At 45.2% G+C, this 25,686-nt stretch overlaps 1 protein-coding gene across 2 annotated transcripts in view; it reads right to left on the bottom strand.

Moving 5' to 3' along the window:
• Nucleotides 1-25,686, bottom strand: part of FAF1 (Fas associated factor 1) — a 303,897-nt gene that overhangs the window by 19,353 nt on the left and 258,858 nt on the right. For both annotated transcript variants that reach the window (XM_040407595.1, XM_040407596.1), the window contains exons 16-17: nucleotides 17,094-17,174; nucleotides 16,909-16,986 (exon numbers count right to left, since the gene is read on the bottom strand). In XM_040407595.1, the coding sequence (XP_040263529.1) occupies nucleotides 16,909-16,986; nucleotides 17,094-17,174 (159 nt within the window). The remainder of the gene's footprint in view (nucleotides 1-16,908; nucleotides 16,987-17,093; nucleotides 17,175-25,686) is intronic.

Below are 25,686 nucleotides of genomic sequence, written 5' to 3'. Positions count from 1 at the left end.
CCATTAGATAAGTTGACCAACACCTTCACTACCCTAGACCACAAGTGAACTTATCATAAACTTATCCATTAGCCTAGAACACCCCCAAAAAAATGGAATTAACTCATCCACTACCCTTGATCACCGAAAAAGATTGAAATTGGCTTATTTTCTGTTGCTTAAACTTAAAAAAAAAAAAAAAAAAAAAAAAAAAAAGACCCTCAATGGTGCACATTTATTAAGACTGGCGTTTTAGAGGCCGATGCTAATAAAGCTCCTGCACTGGTGGTGGATCCTCCGAAGTTCTGAAGAAGCGCAGGCCTGTCCATAACTTCAGCGCATCCAGCGCCAGTTCTCAATGTAAGACAGCTTCTGAGCCGTCTTACATTAAGACCATTTTCTATGGCTAAAACAGGTGCAGAAAATGGTAAATGAGACGGGCCTGCCGACCCATCCCCTTCCACTATTGTAGACCTGGCGTGGGCAGGGAGAAGTCGCAGATAGTAGCGCAGCTAATCATCTGCGCTTGAAATAAGCCTAATATAGGTGTATTTCAGTATAATAAATGACCCCCAATGTGTTTTACTGCTGCAACAGTAATTCAGAATTTATCTTTATGAATTTATTTTTGGTCTTTTCTTTTCGTGAAATATAAAAAAATTGCAACAAATAAAAAAAATAAAAAAAACATCCAACAGATGGATTTGTTTCCAAAGTCTACTAAGGCTACTTTCAGACTAGAGTTTTTGCTGGATCAATCAGGACTCAGCAAAAACGCTTTTATTACCGATACTACAACCCTCTGCATCCGTTATGAACGGATCCGGTTGTATTACCTTTAACATGGTCAAGACGGATCCGTCATAAACTCCACTGAAAGTCAATGGAGGACGGATCAGTTTCCTATTGTGGCAGAGAAAACGTATCCGTCCCCATTGACTTCCACTGTGTGTCATGACGGATCCATCTTGCTCTGCATCCCAGGACGGAAAGAAAACCGGTATGAGAACGCAACCAAACGGAACGGAATGCATTTTGGAACGTTCTGTTCAGTTACATTTTGTCCCCATTGACAATGAATGGGGACAAAACGGAAGCGTTTTTTCCCCCCCGGTATTGAGATCCTATGACGGATCTCAATACTGGAAAATAGAAACGCCAGTGTGAAAGTAGCCTTAAGTACCATAGATTCTCATCAGGAATGTTCATCAAAATTTCATTTTATATGACAGAAAATATGTTTTTCAGGTTTGTTAATGCTTGAGATGACAACCCATCCTCACTGCCACTAAATCCCAACCATGATGAAAAGCCCAGCTAAACACAACACATCCCGGTGATCCCCGTGTAATGGCAGATAAACGAGGGCGCGCTGTTATAGAAGAGTGTTACACCTTCTCTCACTTTAACGGCCATTTCAAAAGATTGAGGGACAGGTGTCAAAGATCCTGAGACAATGTTGTCACTGTCATTTGAGTGCCAGGTGACAAATCTGTTTATTTCCCACCACTTAATGACAGCGTGCAGTGCAGCTAATTAAAAGAAATCCTCCTTTTTACAAGTCCCAATTAGATCAGATCGCCCTGCCCGAGAGGACACCTGATTCAATTGTCAGGACGTAAAGGTTAATGAGGATTCAGGGTGGAAGTGTAATTACTTAACTGGCCCCGCATCGTGAGGGTCATTCTCCTTTCTTTGAAGCTGAATAGGTGAGAAAACAATCAAATAAAAGTTAAACCTGATCCTCCTAGAAGAGGCACGACATCTTATCTATGTAACACCTCGCATGTTTTCCAGGCTCGCTTGTCAACAAAGAAACAAGCGCTGCCTCCATTCTTGGAAGTTAATCACTTCTAGGGCGAGAGTCAACCGCTCTGACTTTAATCCAGTCATGGACAGATGGACATCGAGGACTGGGGGAGCCTCATACTAATGTTGCCCTCCAATTTTTGATAATAGTTTGTATCCTTTCACAAAAACCTTCTGCATAAGGCTGTGTTCACACAAGGTCTCTATGGTTTCACATTATATTTTGCCGCATGGTGCCTCCGTATGGCATCATATTATGGAGGTATTCTTCTCCAGAGGCAATGCATTGAAGAGAGAAGAGTTCTGAATAGGACATACAGTGGAGCATGATAGAGAATTCATGAGAAAGAGAATGTACATACAGAGGTGCAGTAAGACCGACAGACCTCTAGGGGTAAAGTACTACTGCACTATATAATACTATATAATAATAATAATACATTTATTATTACTTATGTCATAGAGTAGGCGGTTTTTATTTATTTAGCTAATGGATGACGATGTATTTAGTTGTTCTTATTGCTTTTACAAAGTCTTTTTTTAATTCCATTTTGGCTGAACCATTTCAATTTATTATTTCTCAAATTTTTGTGTAAACATAAATAAAAATAAAACACTAAGGTTAAAGAAGGGTCCGTTCTTTTTACCTGCAGTGTAATATTTATATACTCGGATTTATTTGCACTTCCGCCGATCAGCTGTTGGAGAGCACTGCAGCCTTCTCTCTGCTCGCCAAGCACAGCGCCATACATAGTATAGTGGTTGTGCTTGGTATTGCAGCTCATCCCTATTTACTTCAATGGGACTGAGCGGCACCCTGGCCATGTGACCGATGAACGTGACGTCACATGGTCTAGGTCAGTGATGGCTAACCTCCGACACTCCAGCTGTGGTGAAACTACGACTCCCAGCATGCTCTATTCATTTCTATGGCGTTTTGAGAACAGCCAGGCAAGTGTGCAACATGGGAGTTGTAGTTTTACCACAGCTGAAGTGCCGGAGGTTAGCCATCACGGGTCTAGGTAAACCTGGAGAAGGATGCAGGGCTACTGCGAGTACCGGTGCTTTCTCAAACAGGTGATCAGTGATGGTCCAGGGTGTAGGACCCCTACAGATCTCATATTAAAGGAGTTGTCCAAGTTATATTTATTGTTTGAAATCTCTTTTTATTATTAGACAGAGGTCATAGTTAAATGCACAATTACAATGTTGAGTGCATCACATCGTAAAAAATCAAGGCAAATATCTTCGAAGGCATAGCCTAACAATTAGTGCTGCACGATATATCGAAAAAATAATCGAATCGCGATAATCGCCAAATGCGATATGGCGATTTGGCCGACCCGAAAATGCTGCGATTATATATGAAGGGGCCCTGCGCACATAACTGGCTTTGTGTGTAAAGTATTTTACTACTGTCTGAAACAATCTCTCTCCTATTGATAACAGGTCCAGCCTCTGTACTCACTTTCACTATGAATGCACTGCAGCGAGCGGGCCGGCGCGTCACTGACGTCACTTAATAACGCTCCTCCCACTTAATTCAGGAAGTAGGAGCGTTACTAAGTGGGAGGAGCGTCAGTAATGGGCTTAGTGTGTGAGACTTCAGTCACGCGCCGGCCGGCCTGCTCGCTGCAGTGCATTCATAGTGAAAGTGAGTACAGAGGCGGCCATTTTATCAATAGGAGAGAGTTTGTTTCAGACAGTAGTAAAATACTTGACACACAAAGCCAGTTATGTGCGCAGTTTAGGACACATGAGGGGACACATAGGGCCATGAGGGGGACCAGCATAACAGCGTCATCCACAGATCCCCCACATAACAGCGTCATCCACAGATCCCCCACAACAGTGCATCATCCACAGATCCCCCATAACAGTGCCATACACAGATCCCCCATAACAGTGCATCATCCACAGATCCCCCATAACAGTGTCCTCCACAGATCCCCCATAACAGTGTCCTCCACAGATCCCCCATAACAGCGTCATCCACAGATCCCCCACAACAGTGCATCATCCACAGATCCCCCATAACAGTGCCATACACAGATCCCCCATAACAGTGCATCATCCACAGATCCCCCATAACAGTGCATCATCCACAGATCCCCCATAACAGTGCATCATCCACAGATCCCCCATAACAGTGCCATACACAGATCTCCCATAACTATGTCATACCCAGCCGCGTCAGCGGCTCATATGGGAAAATCCAAGCAAATAGACCTCTAGCACAATTCCCTTAAAATATTGCATCGTTATTGCAATTTTTAGGGCCCTAATCGCAATCGCACAAAATTCCCACATCGTGCAGCCCTACTAACAATACAGGCTAGGATGAAAAATCACTCATCTAGGACCAAGGGGCCCAGCAGGTGAATGACCTTACAGAGCAGACAAAGTACAGAAATGAAAAAAATAAAATAAAAGGAGAAGGATAAACAATCAACCAAAACTAACAGCCCTAGTGTTGTGTCATCCTAATTTGTTAGCTACAATCCGTTCAGGAATAACAATTAGATCATAGCTACTCACGTCCTCTGGATCGTTGAGTGGATGACCCATAGCCAATGTACCCCTAAGTAGGAACATGGGGAGGGGGGGAGGGAAGGGAGGTCTAGGAGATCCCAGGAAAGACATCCTCCAATGCATATCTCTAGCTAGTTCCTGTGTGCAGAGGATCAAGGAGGCTTGCCCTGTATTTCAGCCAGGGCTGCCAGAGCAGCAGGTAGCGGCCTCTACTGTGGTATGTCCAGCCTATCAGTTCCTCCATTGGACACATCTGGTGAACCCTGTCGTGCCACATATCCATGGTCGGTGGATTCAGGGGAATTAGGAGTTTTGCAGCCATAAGTAAGTGGGTGGTTAGATTGTTCTTCCATGGACGAAAATTTGGAGTGGGCAGCCAGAGTAGAACTAATTGGGCTGTGAGTCTCAGGGTCGTGGCACAGATCTTGTTTATAGTGTGCTCTACCCCTTCCCAAAATTGGCGAATGGCCGAACAGAACCACCAGATGTGAGAGATGGACCCAATGGCAGCATTACATCTCCAACAGAGGTCTGAGGGGAGTAGATTTATTTTATAAAGGTACTCGGGGGTTCTATACCATCTAAACGCCACCTTTACAGAGTTTTCTTGTATTTTTATACATTTGGAGAAACCGTGTGAACACTTTTGGATCCATTTTTTGCTATTGTCATCTAGAGTGAGGTGTAGTTCTCTCTCCCAATCGGCTACCCATGGTGGCAAATTGGAGTCTCTTGCACAGAGAATTTGCCTATATATGTGGGTGGTACACTTGTGGGGCAGATTTGGCAGTAATATGAAGTTTTCTAACCACGTTGGGTCTGGCAATGGAACAAATTTAGAGGACTTAAACTGTCTGCAGACGTTTTCAAAGTCATTCCCTTGAATGAAGTTTTCCCCAGGGTCTGGTCTTCCAGAAAGGGCAGCGTAGAAGTCGGCAGGGGCCTGTAGCTTTGTCAAGTCACCTAGTCTGTGTCGGGTCATTGAGAGCCGAATTTCAGACGGAATCTTAACTTGTGGACACATAAGGGTGGGTAGGACTGATATAGGAGCCAAAGGAGAAATCTTAGCTTGACCAGAGTTGAGCTCTTTTGATTTGTGGCAGACACGTAGTAGCCCCCTGGTAAGCTCGCTGTCTATTTTGGCCCCCTCTCCCACTTTTCCAGGTAACCACAGTCTGTGGAATGAATCTTTGCCTAGAAGGGCCAATTCTAAGTCTATGTGCATACAGTGGATCTCTTGTCTGGTCAGCCTCAGCCACCTTTCTAGGTTAATGGCCTGAATATAGGTCGGGATGTCTGGGAGAGAAATGCTGCCATGTTTTTTCCTACGAGAGAGCAGGCAAAGGGACATTCTAGGACGGCCACTAGCCCAGAGATACTTACTCATAAGGGCTTGAATTTTGTTTATGAAGTTGCAGGGTATTGAAATAGGAAGGGCTCTTAGAGCAGTGTTTCCCAACCAGTGTGCCCCCAGCTGTTGAAAAACTACAACTCCCAGCATGCCTGGACAGCCTTTGGCTGTGCGGGCATGCTGGGAGTTGTAGTTTTGCAACAGCTGGAGGCACACTGGTTGGGAAACACTGTCTTAGAGTATACCTAAGTAATGGCAGGATGTAGGTGGTTAAGACATTCTTCCTGCCTAGCCAGGTGAGGAAAGGCGAGGAGCTTTTTGAGAGAATAGAGGTGACTTTGGTAAGTAGCGGGGGGAAATTGAGACGAAATAAGAGCTTAGGATCTAGCGGAATCATGACTCCCAGATATTTTATTGCCTGGGTAGGCCATTTAAACGGTGTGAGGGCTTTGACCCTAGCTCGCAGGGTAGGTGGCAAAGATATACCTAAGGCTTACGACTTATCAAAGTTTATCTTACAGTTTGAGATTAGCCCAAAGGATTCGAATATCTGCATAACCTCCGGCAGGTCCTCCTCTGGGTTTGCCAGCAAGAGCAGTAAGTCGTCCGCAAAGGCGGCCATCTTGTGGGTGTGATTTCCCAGTTTCACGCCTTTAATCGTGGGGGATTGGTGGAACTTTAGCAGTAGCGTCTCCAGGGTGAGGATGAACAGGGTAGGGGACAACGGGCATCCTTGGCGGGTACCGTTTTTGATTTGGAAGGCGTCCGATAGGGTCCCGTTGACCAGCACTTTTGCAGATTGTGCTGAATACAATGTAAAAATGGCTCTTATATAGTCCTCTGGGAAGCCAAAGGCATTCAATACCCTTCTCATATAGTGCCAACTGACCCTATCGAACGCATTCTCAGCATCTGTGCCTAGCAGCACAAGGGGGGACTTAGTTTTAATAGCGTGCGTGGCCACATGTATCACTCTACTGATGTTATGTCTGCCCTCCCTGCCTGCAACAAAGCCCACTTGCTCTTCACCCACCAGCCCAGGAAGCAGCTTTGAAATTCTGTTGTTAAGCAATTTAGCCCACCATTTTAGGTCAGTGTTTAGCAGCGATATCGGTCTGTAATTTCCACAGACCTCTTTATCTTTTCCATCTTTGTGGATAATTGTTATATGTGCTTCCTGGGATTGCGGGGATAGAAAACCACCTTTGAGAAGGTGATTACATACATCAACAAAGTGAGGTATTAGGAAGTCTCAGAATTTTTTGTAATAGGAGATTGGAAACCCATCAGGCCCTGAGCTCTTACCGGAAGGAATAGAAGAGAGGACTTGGTCTACTTCTTCTACCATAAATGGTAGGAGTAACCCGCGTATATCTTCCATGGTTAGGCTCGGAATGTTAATGGAGCCTAAGAACTCCGTGATGCGGACGTCAAGCTGCTGGCTAGTGGAGGGTGCCGGGAGGTTATACAAAGTCGAATAGAAGGAGCAAAACTCTTGTGCTATCGCTGGGGTGTTGATAAGTCGGAAGCCTGAACTCGATTTAATGGCTTGAATAAAGGATTTGTTCCTTTGTCCTTTTAGAAGGTTAGAGACCAGTTTGGATGCCCTATTACCGCGTAGATATGGTTTAAAATGCAGGGTCTTTAGGGCTCTAGCAGCCCGTACGTTTAGTAGGTCTGTAACCTGTTGTCTCCCGTAACCCGTTTTAGCGACTCCAAAACCTCACCTGATCTTGCTCTCTTGTGCAGAGTCTCGAGTGTGGAGATCTGCTGAAGGAGGGAGTCTAACTGTTTCTGCCTATTTCTCTTGACCTTGGTGCCCAAACTTATAAGCTCCCCTCTAACAACCACCTTGTGGGCCTCCCAGAGAGTTGTCTTGCTGGCGAGATCCCGGTCATTTTCCCTAAAATAGTTTCTAAGGCATTGCTCTACAGCTCGTCTGTGTGATTCGTCCTCTAAAAGTCTCTCATTCAAACTCCAAACCCAGGACTTCGGTGGGATTGCGTGAAACCTCACCTTCACACTCACCGGCGCATGGTCAGATATGACTATGTTCCCAATACTGGCCTCCGTTACTGAAGACAGCAATTGGTTTGTTAAGAGTAAATAGTCCAGGCGTTGATATGTATTGTGCGCCTGTGAGTGGAAGGTGTAGTCCTAAGAGGTCTCAGACCTCAGAAGGGGGAAATTAGTGTGGAAGTGCCCACATACCAGGTCTCACACACTAAGCCCATTACAAAGAATGCAGATAGCAGACATAGTTAAACTATACAGAATGGAGGCACAAATCATGGAATAGGCTCTCCACCTCGCCACCTTTGGACGACCGCCCGATGCTCCAACATAGCCCGGGGTGGCCAATTTTTATGAGCTACCTTCAGAACGGTCGGGCGACAATAAACATGTGGGGAGCAGGGCCGGACTGGCCATAGGGCAGACCGGGCCGCCTGGTGGGCCGGGCCGAACACAATAAGCCGGGCCCCGCCTGAGTTTTTTTATTTTATTAATGTGTCAGGCAGCAGCCGGGCAGGGGTGGAGATGAGCGCTTCCCAGTGGCGTAACTATCAGGGAAGCAGCTGCTTCGGGGCCCGAGAGCAGTCACTCACTGTACTTCGTCACCCCGGGCTGACTTCTCCTGCACCACTTGCACTCCGTCACTGACCTCCTGACATCAGTGACATCGCTTCGCCTCTCCCCTCCTTAGTTCTTATGATGGACAGTGGTGACCAGCAACAGGACGGCCAATGTGGGCGGAGCTATAATAGCCACGCCCCCTTTTCTGCCCACGGAGCGATTCCTGCAGCCTGAACTTTCCTGCCCACCATGCTGAACATCAGTTGGATTGTCACAACTGCACCAGTGATGTGAGTGGCAGGGGAACTGGGGTTATATTCAGCTTTCCCAGACTGTGCACATGTGACCTGCAGTACAGTAGGAAAGCTGGGTGAATTATATCATAAAATGTCATCCAGCTTCCCTGCTATCCTGGATGGCACAAGTGCAGAGGCATTAGAGTATGGGGGAGAGGCACAGCAGGAAAGCTGGGTGTCTATATATGTGTATTGTATATGTGTCCGTCCATGTATGTAGTGACTGTGTGTATGAGTGCATCTATGTATATGGTGAGCGCATGTATGAGTGCGTCCATGTATGTGGAGAGTGCGTGTATAACTGCGTCCATGTATGTGGAGAGTGCATCCATGTATGTGGAGAGTGCGTGTATGACTGCGTCCATGTATGTGGAGACTGCGTTCATGTATGTAGAGAGTACGTGTATGACTGCGTCCATGTATGTGGAGAGTGCGTGTATGAGTGCGTCCATGTATGTGGTGACTGTGTGTATGAGTGCATCTATGTATATGGTGAGCGCATGTATGAGTGCATCCATGTATGTGGAGAGTGTGTGTATGACTGCGTCCATGTATGTGGAGACTGCGTCCATGTATGTAGAGAGTGCGTGTATGACTGCGTCCATGTATGTGGAGAGTGCGTGTATGACTGCGTCCATGTATGTGGAGAGTGCGTGTATGACTGCGTCCATGTATGTGGAGAGTGCGTGTATGACTGCGTCCATGTATGTGGAGAGTGCGTGTATGACTGCGTCCATGTATGTGGAGAGTGCGTGAATGACTGCGTTCATGTATGTGGAGAGTGCGTGTATGACTGCGTCCATGTATGTGGAGAGTGCGTCCATGTATGTGGAGAGTGCGTGTATGACTGCGTCCATTTATGTGGAGAGTGCATGTATGACTGCGTCCATGTATGTGGAGAGTGCATGTATGACTGCGTCCATGTATGTGGAGAGTGCGTGTATGACTGCGTCCATGTATGTGGAGAGTGCGTGTATGACTGCGTCCATGTATGTGGAGAGTACGTGTATGACTGCGTCCATGTATGTGGAGAGTGCGTGTATGAGTGCGTCCATGTATGTGGTGACTGTGTGTATGAGTGCATCTATGTATATGGTGAGCGCATGTATGAGTGCATCCATGTATGTGGAGAGTGTGTGTATGACTGCGTCCATGTATGTGGAGACTGCGTCCATGTATGTAGAGAGTGCGTGTATGACTGCGTCCATGTATGTGGAGAGTGTGTGTATGACTGCGTCCATGTATGTGGAGAGTGCGTGTATGACTGCGTCCATGTATGTGGAGAGTGCGTGTATGACTGCGTCCATGTATGTGGAGAGTGCGTGTATGACTGCGTCCATGTATGTGGAGAGTGCGTGTATGACTGCGTCCATGTATGTGGAGAGTGCGTGTATGACTGCGTCCATGTATGTGGAGAGTGCGTCCATGTATGTGGAGAGTGCGTGTATGACTGCGTCCATTTATGTGGAGAGTGCATGTATGACTGCGTCCATGTATGTGGAGAGTGCGTGTATGACTGCGTCCATGTATGTGGAGAGTGCGTGTATGACTGCGTCCATGTATGTGGAGAGTGCGTGTATGACTGCGTCCATGTATGTGGAGAGTGCGTGTATGACTGCACTATGGGGGCATTTACTGGGGGTCCTGTATACTGGCACGCATTATAGGTGGGCACTATGGAGAAGTGGGGGACAAGAGCACTATGAGGGCATTATATGGGGGAATTTAATACTGGCACCCATTTTGATGCCACTATGGGGAAGGGAGGAAAAAAGCATTATGGGGGTATCTATGTGGGGCAGTCTATAGGGGCATTTTATAGTGCCACATTATGGAGGGCACTATGGGGACGGGGAAGGAGCACTATGGGGGCATCTTCTGGGGGGACTATATGGGAGTATTTTATACTGGCACAAATTATAAGGTCACTATGGGCACCTAAGCTCAACTGGTGGCACTAAGTGTTTTTTGTAGTGGCGCACAGTACGAGTCATTGGAACACATGAGGGCACTCTGGGGACATTGGCTCTACTGGGGGCACTAAGAGGAGGTATTTTTTTTTTTTACTGCCACACAACGGGGCATTTTTTGTACTGGTGCACATTATAAGGGGGGGGGGGGTTCTACTGTCACACATTATAAAGATAATTATTACTATTGGGGCATTATGGGAGCATTATTACTTGTGGGACACAATTACTGTTGGGGGCACTGAAGGAGCACTACTAATGCACTCTGGCAAAGAAATAATTACTATTGTTGGGACTTTGGGAGCACCATTACTGTGGGAACACCCTGGCACAGCATCAGCTCAGCACAGTTCTTTTTGCAGTATAGTTTTGGGGAGCACAGGCTTCTCAGTATTGGGGGTGCATGATGGGATGTTAATTGGAGGATGATGGAAAAGTAGGTAAACTAAGATGTCTGTCAAACTCTGCAGAGACGTGAGATGGCTGAAAGAAATTATCATGGCGGTCTGGTCTGAATGGAGAAGATGAAGAAAGAGAACATCTACATCAGAGGAGACGTCACTGGATAGAAGAGGTATGGGGCGCTGTATTAGGCTACTTTCACATCTGCGTTAGTGATCCTGGCGGCTGTTCCAGCTGAGAATTCACTGGATCCGGCACTGCTGGATGCAGACAGAATGCCCGCCGGCCCCATTAACTATAATGGGGTACGGCAGAGATCCGGCCACAATCTGGGAAAAATGCAGAGAATCAGCGGGACATAAACGGCTGCATGCTGTGCTTTGGGTCCAGTCCATTCCTTGCATTTTCTGCCGGATTAGGTGGCCGGATCGTACTAAGACCCCTAATGTCACCTGGGGACCCCCAAAGAAGCTTGTGTGTTGACTGAAGCCTTCCTATCTTACTGGTGGCTGGCCCTGCCTCTCAATTGTGCTTCCGGGTTTGGCTCCGCCCCTAGACTGCAAGGGGGTGGGGCCTGTTGGGGGTCATGTGATTGGGCTGCTCAGTCAAAAATGCCCGGGCCTATTTTTTGTCCCAGTCCGGCCCTGGTGGGGAGGGGGGGGGGGGTAGGTAGGAACAGGAGTGGAGAGCAGGATAACAGTAGAGGAGAGAAGAGAGGGGGAAGCTCCGTGAAGAAGGAAACAGGCAGGGGCTATGTAGAACCTGAGTCCTGCAAGAGGAAGATGCGGCAGAGGTCTCAATGGCGGCGATCGTCAGAGTCCCACATCAAAGTGCGCTTCCAAGGCCTCTGGAGATAACGATTCAAGGGACCCTCTTCTTCGGCGATCTCTTTTTCTGCGCCAAGCGCCAACTCTCCGGCTGCGGCAGGCTTGGGAGGTTTAGTATCGGGCTGCAGGGGAGCCGAGACTGAATGTCCAGAGCATCTGTTCCCAAGGCCTCCCAAACAGGCAGTAAGTCCTCCGGGAGTCTCTCAGTAAACTGCTTCTCCCCGATTACGGTGCTTAAGCCGAAAGGGAACAGCCATCAGACTGGTAGTTTCTTGTCCCTCAGCATCGAGGTTAACGGACGGAGGTTCCTGCGCTTGGCCAGCGTACTCGCCGCTAGATCTTGAAACAGGAGCACCTTGTGCCCATCTAGTGCGACATCACCCTTCTCTCTAGCCGCTTTCAGGGTGGCAGCAGTGTCCAAAAAGATCATTAAGGCACACACAACGTCTCTGGGTGGATCTCCCGCAGCGAGTTTAGGCCTAAGAGCTCTATGGGCCCTCTCGATGACAATGGTCTTCTCCCACCAGAAGGGCAAATAGGCCGCGTACTGTGTCCGGCAGGTCTTCAACCGGCACCGTCTCAGGTATTCCTCGTAGGCGAACATTTTTCCTCCGCCCTCTATTCTCCTGGTCTTCCAGGTGCACATAGGCTGCATTAATCATTTTAGACATAGCGGCCAGGTGATTTTGTACTCTGGCTTCATGCTGAACTAGGAGATCGTGGCTTTCTTCCAGGTGTTCAACCCGGTGACCAAGTTGCTGGAACTCGGCTTTAATGTCAGAAAGTTCTTTCATAACCGGGGTAAGGGCCTGGGCTAGCGATTGTTGCAGGAAGCTTCGGGTGAGAGAGAGGGAGTCTGTCTCACCTCTATTGTAAGCTTCAGCGTCTGATCTGTCGGCATCTGAATCTGCGTCTTCCCGTAGAGAGTTAGTTCGCGCCTCAGGTGCCATCTTGCCGCTCTCTGGGTGCGAGGAGGATCTTCTGTTAAGGAATTTATTCAGGTCCCCCTGTGTCTTTTTCGTCTTCAGGGTGTTCCCTGTCGCACCATCTCTGTCTGAGAGTTTTCCCCATCGTGGGTTCTCTGTCTGCTGAATAAAGCTGATAAAGCTAGGCTAGCGGTGAGGAGCTCTGGTGGAGAAGACCTACACCATGGCTTGCTGGCTCCGCCCCCCCAAGTTATATTTATTGATGACTTATCCTCTGGATAGATCATCAATATCAGATTGGCGGGGGACAGACAGCTGGCACCCCCGTGCCGATCAGCTGTTTGAAGAGAAGGCGCGCGCCGTGCCAGCGCTGCCCCCTCTTCATTGTTTACCTGCTCGCGTTGCATCTGCAGCCATGAGCTTGTGTAATTACACCTAAGCCGTCCCATTCATTTCAATGGGACGGATCGCTCCTATTCAAGTGTATAAGAAAGAGGATTGGTCATCAGCGTAAACGTCTCAGAAGACCCCTTTAAAGGCTATGAACACCTTCAAGGGAAATGTTTTTTTTTATGAACGTATTTTACTCATTTTGGGTTAAAATAATTTTTTCAATTGGACTTTATTAAAAAATTTGAACAGTTTTGGCAGCCTCACACTGAGCCCTCGTGTTGCTGTTCTGATGGCTGGATGCACAGCCCTTATAACTGAATTCCTGACAGCTCATAAACACTCATTATAGCCAAATTCTTATCAAAACTGAAAGTAAGATACTCTAATGGGGTCATCTATCAAACTGGTGTAAAGTAGAGCTGGTTTAGTTGCCCACAGCAACCAATCAGATTCCTCCTTTCATTTTCTAAAGGAGCTGTCACAAATGAAAGGAGGAATGTGATTGGTTGCTATGGGCGACTAAGCCGGTTCTACTTTATACCAGTTTGATAAATGACCCCATAAGTTTCAACCCATCTGCAAAGTTTTTTTTGGGGTTCAGAGCTGAACCCAGACATATCCCCTGCTTCACCCAGGCAGCCCTTCTGAGATGGGCATCGGAGGATTTAATGCTCAGATGCTGTCCGTTGACCTGCACTGTATCGCGCAGGGCAAGGCCTTTTTTTGCTTACATTTTTACACTGCTAGGCAGGGGTTTCCGTCTAGCAGTGTTGCCGGTGACATCATCGGCACTAATGAGCAGACGCTAGTGCTGCCCTAGTCGTTTTACAGGCTAGGGCAGCGCTAAAACCCGCCCACTGCTATCCTGACGATAGGTCATCAATAACTATGGCCTGCCTAACCCCTTTAACACTATGGCAAGATGACAACTCCAGCTGGACTACGTTTGCCTGATGGAGAGCAACACAACGCATGTGATCATTGCACTACTGTAATGACATCAGACTGTAGCGCAATGTCACACCCACGCAAACTTAAGTGACCGTAACGGCGCAAGACATTCGGCAACTTTCTTTTCCGTTTTGCAGTTTGGTTTAGGACACACGGACTCCGACCAAGTTTGCAGAACACAGTAACATTGAAGCCTTGCATACGGTTTGGTACAATGTGGCCTCGCTGTTTGCATCAGCGCCATAAACTGTGAATCGGGACACAAAAGTCTAAAAACAAATTATACAATAAAAACAAACAAACAAACAAAAATATCACAGTACAATAGAAAAGGGGCCATAAGGCAAAGTCTCATTCAACCTGCACACAACAATGAAGGCCGGTAGACCTCAGTACTGAGAATACTAGAACTATGCCGCTCAGCGCTCTCCTGATTTTTCCATTTCAGGCTGAATCTATAATCCGCGCTCCTTTCACTTGCCGCTTCCATTGTTATTAAAGCACCTGTTTCTTTCTGTTGTTTTGACATTTTCCTGCCGGCTGCAATAACAGATGCCATTTTATTTACTGCGCCCGCTCAATTATATCGCAGAAGGATAAACAGTAGCTCATTAGAGTCCCTTTTCCTTTGTGCAAAGAATTCCTATTTCCCCAATGTAACTAGTTCCCCCGATGGCGGCGTCACAGGACACAGACTCACAATGACTTATACCTAGGCAATGGACCAACTTAGAGAGGGGGGTAAAAAAATATAAATAAATAACAATTAGATGATGCATAGAGCATGTAACTCCAGCACCTGAACAACCGACTCGGGGGCTCGAAAGAAAAGGGAGGCAGCGGCTTCCTCTGAATAGATCAATAGGCACATTTCAAATATATGCGCTGAACAAAAACCCCTCTATGTAAGCAAACACAGCCAGACAACAATAGATTATGTGTAATCCCTGAACTTCAACTGCGGCGTTCTCTAATAAACAGCATTGTTAAAAAATGGCTTTTTGTTTTGCAAAGCAAATATCTATTCTTTCCATTGCTGCACACTGCATTAAAAAGAACACAGCGCTGGCCGCACTCTGAAGCCCCGACCGCGGGACGATTGTTGTTTTTTCTTCTTGTAGGAAAATATAGTTTCTAAACAGCTATTGTAAAGTGCCTTCTAGAATGAAAGGTAGGGTAACAGAATGAATGCCGAGGGAAAAGAATACCTGTTTGTTTTACTGAGAACTATTGCTTTACAGCCGTGGAATCACAAAGGAAAAATACATCCATACAGTCGGAGAGCGTCCTTGGCGATAGGTTTCTGTGCACTGAAAGGTGAAAACTTCACAACTGACAAAGGTTCCGTTTCAGATGTAGCAGAGCCGGGTTAGATGTGGCAGTGCTCAGTTCGTCTCATAAGGTGCTATGTAGTATTACACAGAACTGCAGGTAAGATGCAGACTTACAGGGAAGGAATGTTTGAAGTCAAGTTTTGCGGGAGTCTGCGTTGCTGCAATTGGCGTCAAATTTATCGAATGTAACACGGTGTATGATAAAACTGGTGAATCTTTGAGTATATATCTCTTCTGTCTTGAGATGTTACTCCAATTTCTAATCCACCTCTTTACTGGAGTAAGAATGTGACATTTTTTGTGACTTTTTGCATTTGGTAAATCTGGCTTAAAAATAGCTCAGCAGGTTTCCCCATGCCCACTTTGCAAAACTGGTGTAAAATGCGCAAAATAAAAAATATAAATAATTAAATTATTGCAATTAAAGGGATCCGAGACTATAAAAACCTCCCCCATATGCCAGGCCCCTCACATTGAATAAGCTAACCCTGTGCCGCTCCTGGTCCCCGCACCGCCGCTGCTGCTTTTCCCCTTGTGTGGATGAAAACATCCGGTGTCGGTGGGGAAGAAGTCAATGGCAGGCAGGGACGGGTGACGCGGGGTAAGAATATTCAATGTGAGGGGCCCGGCATATGGGGGAGCTTTTTATAGTCTTGGATAATCCCTTTAAGTCCAATAGGTTGCAAAACCCATTTTTTGCAACTTTTTGAAGCCAGAATTTTGGTGTACAAGGCTTGATAAATCGCCCCATAGTCCTCTCTACCTAAAAGAAGATAAACCTTTCATATCTATAGGACAAGATGGACGGTACAAGACACCTAATTTATACCTACATGAAAAACGTGCAACCAGGGAAGATCTCTCCTCTAACCCAAAAAAACTGGGTACTCAAGGGCTGTCCCATTTGACTCTTTCCATTGCAGAGATGGAACTAAGCACTGTCCACTGGACAGAGAATAAATGTTAGACCGGTGAAGGTTTGACCACTGCCGACGTTACATGACCATAGAGCTTCGTCTTCTCTGATAGTCCTATAGGGTTTGCATGGACAGGGAGTGCATATGCTCAACTGCCCCTCCATCCACATAACGTATGCAGAACCACTATTCTTATGAACAAAAATGCAAAACAAACATGAACAAAAATGCAAAGGAGTCGTTCTGGGTTACCAAAAAAATAATAAAAAAGTTGCCTTTTTTCCCACAAAACATTCTTGGAGAGTCAATGGGATTGGACCTCAAAAAACATTCATCACCCAACCACAGGAGAAGTGATTATTGGGGGGATCTTACCATTAGAACCCCCCCACATTGCCTGCTTGAATGGAGCACTTTTCACAGATGCAATCTACAAATCCATTCAAAGTTTATGCGGAAAACTGCCTGTGTGACCACCGCTCCGCAGAAGAGGCGACGGCGCACATTATCCATCTTTATTGCTGGATACTGGAAAATCCCACGTCCCAACCCCCTACAACGGCTGGGTCTTTCTCAATACTGGTGTGGACAGGTGATCAACGTTTTTTGTGGGTCGACCCCTTTGTGCTTTAAGAACAGAATATTACCTCTCTTTCCTGCTCCTGTTCTTTCCGGATCTGCTCTAGCCGGGACTGTTCAGCCATTTCTCTCTCCTGAGCTTCCCTCTGTGACAGGAGGAAGGAATAGCAGTTGTTCAGCTGTCTTTATGAAGGAGGCATTCTTGATATTATGAAAGTCATGGGTGAACTCATTTGTAGATGTCGGCACTCACCTTGGCTCGGTCAGCTTCGAGGGACACACGATAAGCTTCATCTTGCTCTCGTTTCACATTTTCTCTAGCTTCTCGCTCATCCTAAGAGAAAAAAAAGACAAAATACAGTAAGAACGACCACCTGGAGATGTAGTATAGTAGTACACAGCAATTACATGTAATAAATTATAGAGTACGTGGACCGAGCTGGTCTTAATGAGGCAATTTCTTTAAGATATTAATTCAACATTAAGGTTGTTCAGCGTTTTTTATTTTTATTTTACATTTGCAGCCCAGTCAGAGTGGAGTTTGGGTGCGACAAGAGCAACAGTGATAACCTCATTGCACCAAATGCCTAATTTGCATATAAAAAAAAGAGTATAATAAAATTGAGTCTCAGATGGAGAAAAGAAAAAGAGCGTTAATCAGGTCAATCTCAGCTATGTGTCTATGCAAACAGCTGGATGGGGAGGTCGCTGGGGACAGATTCCCTTTAAGAAATTTTTCTTTTTTTAGAGGGAAGATCCCGAAAAGGCTATTTTTCTATGAACATTTTATCCTCGTTAACCTCTCATAAGCCTGCATTGAATTCTCATTAGTGAACTAACGACTAAACAAAATTATGAAGCCTGTCCGGAAGCTATTTTTTTTTTAACGTATTTATTCAATTTTTAATTCACTTGTTCCAAACTAAACCATCAGAAAGAGCAACATAATCCAATATGTAAGGACTTCTAAACATTTTATGTTATTAAAATATTTTATTTTTTCTCTTATTTTTCTGCACGGGCTTGGTTATTTTTTTTAAGCTTTTTTTTTTTTTTTTAATAATTCAATATCTGTAAAATCTTATACTACTAAATTTATGTGAAAAAAGTTGAAAACTGTAAGTCTGAGCCAAGTATCAACGTAGGTGTCCCTTCTTCGTTGGACAGAACTATGGCAGGGATTTTCAGACTTGCTGATTAGATGGACGCCGCTTCCAATGTTGTATGTAACGCTGATCAGGATAACACCACAATTAGGTATTCTTCACCAGTGTCACATACGAGCGCGTATTGGTACAGTTGTCACTGTCGGATAGATCATGTCCCACTGCTAGCCCCAGCTTACTCCTTGCTGGGAGTTGTTAGTAACAAAGGCCCTGTGGATTTCTTCCATTTAATTAAACGTGGAATCTGTGGCTCCCCTGCATGGCAGCGGAACTGCTACATGGCTCTCGCTGCGGGCCCCGGCTCCAAACCCTCAGAATTAATCTGAGAAGGGGGAAGTGCGTAATGACTAAAACAGAGTGTGAGATATATACACTGTATACTTCTCCGACGGGTTTCAGTTTTGTTCAACAGTTCAAGATCTCGTTTAATGAGATCATGTGAATATATTGTTAATGCGACCCACGGAGCTGGCTGCTGTTAGGTAAAAAATAGGGGAACAACATGTAGAGAGAGAGAAAAAAAAACGGAAAATAATGAGCAATAATAGCCATGTTTTTAAATAAAACTACAAAAGTAATGTCGCACCTCCTCACACATTTGCCCATGTAACTATTCTGTGCTGGAGCAAAAATTGTATTCACTGGAAGAGTCAGATGATCCAGACCTTATTATATCAGGTCTTATTTTGTGAGTTTAATATTTTTAATAGGATTATTATAAATATATTTGTATTTTTTGTAATTTTTTTTATAGATAACTAAATAAACAACATGCACATATACAACACATTAAAATCTACACGCACCAAACATTTTTCATTTTCTCGTACGTTCTGCACATTGGCTACCCATTACTTTACAAGCTGACTGGTTACGGACTTAGACACACTGGGGGCATTTATTTTTTTTCTTATATATATATTTTTTTCTTATATCTTCTTTTAATTTTGGCTGAAAATCATTTTTTGCAATAGGGTTTTTATTATAAATGTTGCTTTGCTTGACTTCTGCAACTTCCTGCGTGTCACAGTACACAGGAGCCTGCAGGATGCCGTTCTGTGATAAACCCATCAGACCGGCTTGGGTCTCCAGACCCTCCTTCGTTTCTCATGAATGATATTCTAAGATGACGAACGAGATCGTTCAAGAGAGAGACTTGGAGACTCGAGCCGTCAGGTTTCACTGTGAATGGCATTCTGCACGTCGCTGTGTACTGTGTGTGAAACCTAGAACGTGCAGAAGCCAAACGCTGCAACATTTTTATTAAAATACTAAAGCAAACAATGCAATGTTTGATTTTTGTATAGCTGGGACGCTAGAAAATACGGTAGGTTGAGGACTTGAAGCCTGCACCCGATTGCTGAAAATATGGTGCTTTTTTAACTATATTACATATACTGGTTGCTATGGCTACAAGTGTACCAAGAAAACATAATTTTTGATTGCATCTCCCCTTAGTTTACCAAAAAAAAACTAAGTCAGACCAGCACTCCTTTAAAGAATAAATGTACAGGTGAATGCTGCCATGGGCAAACAAAAACTTCGGGGCACATTTATTAAGACCGGCGTTTTAGACCCAGCGCTGACGGAGGTTCCGCCGAAGTTACGAAGACGTGCAGGCCTCTTCGTAACGTCGGCAGATTCTCAGCCAGTGCTGAATGTAAAACAGCTTCCTTATAAATAGTGAATGAGACAGGCCCCCCGGCCCGTCCCCGCCACTTTTTTAGACCTGGTGTAAGCAGGGAAAAGTCGCAGACTGCAGCGCAAATAGCTGTTGCAGCACAATCTGCACCTAAAATACGCCTAATATAGGCGTATTTCAGATTAATAAATGACCCCCTATAAGCGGCAGGAGAGGTAAGTGGCATAGTGTAGGTTCCCTATCTGAAGAAGTCTCCTTGGCAGATGAGTTTAATTAAAATGTGCTCTGAGAACCTCAAATGTCTATCACAGTCAATATGGCGGTAAAACATTACAAAACAATACATATATTCAGGGTCTGCATAACGCAGTGTGCTGCTGTATGTAGTGTTTGCATTTGTATTCGTTTAGGCACAAAATTAAACGGGTGTTTTGGGATCCGCATATTGGTGGTTGAACCTCAGATAAGCCATCATTATCAGGTCAGTGGGGGTCGGACTATCAGCACCCTTTCTGCTTCGAGGAGCAGCATTTTTTTTGCAAGCAGGGCAGCCTCTTCAATGTTTTCCTCGGTTCGTCTCCCCGATTGCTGCATATGTAGTAGCAGCGGCGCAGTGAACTACACTACACGAGAAAGGCAATACACTGCACTGCTGCTACTAAGAAAAGACAAATGACAACATAGAAAAGGCCAGGGTTCGTTCAAACAGCTGATCGGCAGGCGTGCCGATAGTCAGGCCCCCACCGACCTGATACTGATGGCCTATCCGAAGACAGACCTGCTGATGCGGATTCCGGACTCCTTTAATGACGGTGGTGGGGTGGTATACAGGATGCTACGCTGTCCGGACAAGGAAATTGCTAGAAATTGAAAATACTGTGAAAATATGGAATACGTTGAAACCACGTTCCTTCTTGGACAGGGATCAGCAACCTTCGGCACTCCGGCTGTAGTGAAACTACAATTTCATGCATGAGCCACTCATTTTTATGATCATAGTTCTTAGAAGAGCAGAGCAAGCACGCATGCTGGGAGTTGTAGTTTCACAACAGCTAAGCGGGTAGGAGGCTGCCTATACCGGTTTTAACCTGAACTGTTGGCCAGAAGTTACAAATCTAATAACACATGGAGATACTTTACTGAAGACTGAACTACCCATTTTGAAGACACAAAAGCTCCTTATCTGAATATTTTTGTAGGCAGAGCTTTCAACATACCCCACTTTTCTCCATTTTTATTTTAAACACCTGTCAACAGATTTGCACCTGTTACATGTGCTCTTGGCAGCTGAAGGCATCTGTGTTGGTCCCATGTTCATATGTGCCCGCATGGCTGAGAAAAATGATGTTTTAATATATGCAAATGAGCCTCTAGGAGCAACGGGGGCGTAACCCTTACACCTAGAGGCTCTACTCTCTCTGCAACTTCCGTGCCCTCTGCACTTTGATTGACAGGACCAGGCAGTGAAAAAGTCATCACACCTCGCCCTGTCAAAGAGCAGAGGGCACGGCGGTTGCAGAAAGGGCTTAGCCTCTAGGTGTAACATCAGCGCCCCCGTTGCTCTTAGAGGCTCATTTGCTTAAATTACAATGCGGGCACATATGAACATGGGACCAACACAGATGCCTTCAGCTGCCAAGCGCACATGCAACCGGTCAGCCAGTTTCATAGGTACAAAACTGCTGACAGATGCCCTTTAATTTCTTATGCAACAAGATGCTCTTTTTACAAAGTGTTCTAGGCTGGGAAATGGAGCCTTCTCCCCGTATTAATTTGTAGGTTCAATGTATCATCACGTGGTCGGATTTCTATGTGGAATCTGCTTCTCATTGTTTTTAATGGGAAATCTGCACCATGTGTCTTCTTGGCGTGGTCCGTGTGTGGAAACCGGGTGTCCGACTCCGCACACAGATTAGCCCCACTGAATGGAGCTAAATCCGCGGACTGATCCACAGCGTGCACACTGGGAAACTGCGGCAAAAATCCGGTGGACACTATGAATTTCATACCGCGGATTCCGGGTCAATTACACATTGGACTTTTCCGATGTGCCTTTTTAACATAGGACCATATCTTTAGCATCTCTTCGGCAGTATAAATGAGAAACTTAGCGGAAGTGATCGAACGTTTATTCCATAAAGCTGCAAGGTGGTCGCCCCCGGAGGATGCAGATGCCGAAATTCTTACAAATGAATGACAATTTTCCCCATTCTTTTAACGATGGCAGCTTTTAACTTTTATTTAAAGGTCAATGAAGTCTCAGTTATTTTTGCATTTCTTCCAATAACCAAGTGAAAAAAAAAACTGCATGTGTTAAGAGGAATATTATGTGTATACAAGTAATTCACAATAAATCTTCTCTCACAAAGCTGCCCCGAGCTGATCCCCATCATTCAGTGCTCCGCGCAGTACAATTTATTTCTAACAAATGGCACAGTTAGCAGAATACTAGTAATAAAAGTAATATCTTCCCTATCCGCATCCTCTTATCCTCAGATCTTGGAGCGCTTTACACAGTAATGAATACATCTTCTCAGTTATTACGGCTCCACATTCTGTTTACCTCTGCTGGATGAAAGGCTTTGCAGGTTCCCTGGGATTTGAATTTGTGACCTTCTGGCTGTTAAGATGTTATGGGAACTTCACCCACCTGTCTGGCATTTAGTATAAAATGCAATAACTACTTTCTGCTTACAGTAAAGGAAAGACGAGAGGAGAAATCGATGTACTGTCAGCGTGCCGGGGCCACAGCACTTTATTGTGAGCAGATAGCGGTTTTCAGAGCGGGTGGATGCAGGATACACCACTTCAGTGCTGTGGACCTCTCGCCTCGGAAAGCTAATAAAATTCTGTGGCTATGCGTAAAACTTCTATGGCATATGGAGGAGATCCGCTTCTACTTGTGCATTTTTGTGAATGTGCTCATAAATCCACTAATACCCCCATACAGATAATCCGAGCTCAGCCACCTTCTTAGTCCAGAATCTTACAGCACGCATTACAAATGATACTCTTGGAGGAGAGTGTCTAAAGGACGGCGGCCTGCGTGTGGTCGACCCTATGCGGACCACCGATCTGCTAGAATTACCCTTCTATAATTTTTTATGGATAAAATGGTATAGTAGAGATAACATAGTATGGGATGACTCCTTGGCATGTGCCCTATGGGGTCAGTAATATCCAGATTGTGATTTTAAAGGAATTCTACATACCACCCCCCCAAATTTACGTCGCCCTCTTTCAGAATCAAACCTGTGTGTGTGTGTGTGTAGAGGTGTGGGGGCATTTTGTATACTTGTCTATAAACTTCACCAATCAGTGCCATATTGAATATACTGGTATTATATATAGTAAAATTAGGCTACTGCATTCCAAGAATACTGAGCACCAGAATATCAGATACTGCAATCAACCAGACCCCACACACACACTTCGTAGTGATCGGTGCCTAATATGCAAATAAATAAATAAATCAGGTAATTTACAGATATCCAGCATGGGGCTATTTTGGTTGCATGATGGATCATCAGGTCTTCTTGGCCATAAAGTGCGGTATTAAATGTGCACAGTGCCGGATAATTGGTAGCGGTTGTGCCCAGTCCCATCTACTAAAAAGAGACTGAGACGCAAGGAGCTGCCGTACCTGGCATGGTTGCCACAAAAAATACAGGGCACAGCACATGCTCTTTCAGTCGGGTGATGGGGTGGGGAGGTCAGATACTATCTAAGATTATCTCAACATTCAGCAGTACAACAGAGCGGTCATTAACCCGCCTACCCTTTAACGATAAGGAAACGATTCTGCTCATTCTGTCCTAGTGTATACAGCAAAGCTGAAAGCATTAAAAAATCGGCTTAATGTGATTGATCTATTGGCCAGTGAGAAAACTGTAATATCTCCTGATGACTTAAATAATTTTTTGGGGGGAAATTCTTTATTTTCAGATTTTCATACAAATACACGTTAGCATGATGACTGGTGTCTGGTGTTACAAAGAAGAACTACAACAATCATCACATTGTATATAAGGTCAGCTATAACAAACAAACCAGGATATAATCCACAAATCTGGTCTTCTCAGACATTCCATGTCTCTACAGGGAGTGCAGAATTATTAGGCAAGTTGTATTTTTGAGGATTAATTTTATTATTGAACAACAACCATGTTCTCAATGAACCCAAAAAACTCATTAATATCAAAGCTGAATATTTTTGGAAGTAGTTTTTAGTTTGTTTTTAGTTTTAGCTATTTTAGGGGGATATCTGTGTGTGCAGGTGACTATTACTGTGCATAATTATTAGGCAACTTAACAAAAAACAAATATATACCCATTTCAATTATTTATTTTTACCAGTGAAACCAATATAACATCTCAACATTCACAAATATACATTTCTGACATTCAAAAACAAAACAAAAACAAATCAGTGACCAATATAGCCACCTTTCTTTGCAAGGACACTCAAAAGCCTGCCATCCATAGATTCTGTCAGTGTTTTGATCTGTTCACCATCAACATTGCGTGCAGCAGCAACCACAGCCTCCCAGACACTGTTCAGAGAGGTGTACTGTTTTCCCTCCTTGTAAATCTCACATTTGATGATGGACCACAGGTTCTCAATGGGGTTCAGATCAGGTGAACAAGGAGGCCATGTCCTTAGATTTTCTTCTTTTATACCCTTTCTTGCCAGCCACGCTGTGGAGTACTTGGACGCGTGTGATGGAGCATTGTCCTGCATGAAAATCATGTTTTTCTTGAATGATGCAGACTTATTCCTGTACCACTGCTTGAAGAAGGTGTCTTCCAGAAACTGGCAGTAGGACTGGGAGTTGAGCTTGACTCCATCCTCAAATCGAAAAGGCCCCACAAGCTCATCTTTAATGATACCAGCCCAAACCAGTACTCCACCTCCACCTTGCTGGCGTCTGAGTCGGACTGGAGCTCTCTGCCCTTTACCAATCCAGCCACGGGCCCATCCATCTGGCCCATCAAGACTCACTCTCATTTCATCAGTCCATAAAACCTTAGAAAAATTGAGATATTTCTTGGCCCAGTCTTGACGTTTCAGCTTGTGTGTCTTGTTCAGTGGTGGTCGTCTTTCAGCCTTTCTTACCTTGGCCATGTCTCTGAGTATTGCACACCTTGTGCTTTTGGGCACTCCAGTGATGTTGCAGCTCTGAAATATGGCCAAACTGGTGGCAAGTGGCATCTTGGCAGCTGCACGCTTGACTTTTCTCAGTTCATGGGCAGTTATTTTGTGCCTTGGTTTTTCCACACGCTTCTTGCGACCCTGTTGACTATTTTGAATGAAACGCTTGATTGTTCCATGATCACGCTTCAGAAGCTTTGCAATTTTAAGAGTGCTGCATCCCTCTGCAAGATATCTCACTATTTTTGACTTTTCTGAGCCTGTCAAGTCCTTCTTTTGACCTATTATGCACACCTAATATAGGGTGTTGATGTCATTAGACCACACCCCTTCTCATTACAGAGATGCACATCACCTAATATGCTTAATTGGTAGTAGGCTTTCGAGCCTATACAGCTTGGAGTAAGACAACATGCATAAAGAGGATGATGTGGTCAAAATACTCATTTGCCTAATAATTCTGCACTCCCTGTATTGCTCACAGTGAGATGCATAGTGGTGGAGTATCAGAAAATAGCGACTAAACAAAATAAAGGGGGGAAGGGTATAAAGAAGAGAAAGAAAGGTCAGAGGGACATGGGAAGAAGTTATAGGGGTGGGGTGGGGGGAGGTAGATTATGTGCTTCGAATGCCACGGCCAGTGGTGCCTGCCATCGACCCACCATGCGTTCTAGTTTAAAGGGGTATTCCCATCTTAGACAATGGGGGCATATCGCTAGGATATGCCCCCATTGTCTGGGACCCGCACCTATATCAAGAACGGAGCAGGTAGCACTGTGGCTGGAGGACCCACCACCAAGCGCTAATCTCCAGCCTCTCCGCTTGCGCGGCCCATGCTCCCATTCATTTCTATGGGGCAGACGGCAATAGCCGAGCGAGCGCTCGG

This window comes from Bufo bufo, chromosome 9 (genome assembly GCF_905171765.1).
Source record: "Bufo bufo chromosome 9, aBufBuf1.1, whole genome shotgun sequence".
In the NCBI taxonomy this organism is placed as follows: domain Eukaryota; kingdom Metazoa; phylum Chordata; class Amphibia; order Anura; family Bufonidae; genus Bufo; species Bufo bufo.
This window is presented reverse-complemented; position numbering and strand designations above follow the sequence as displayed.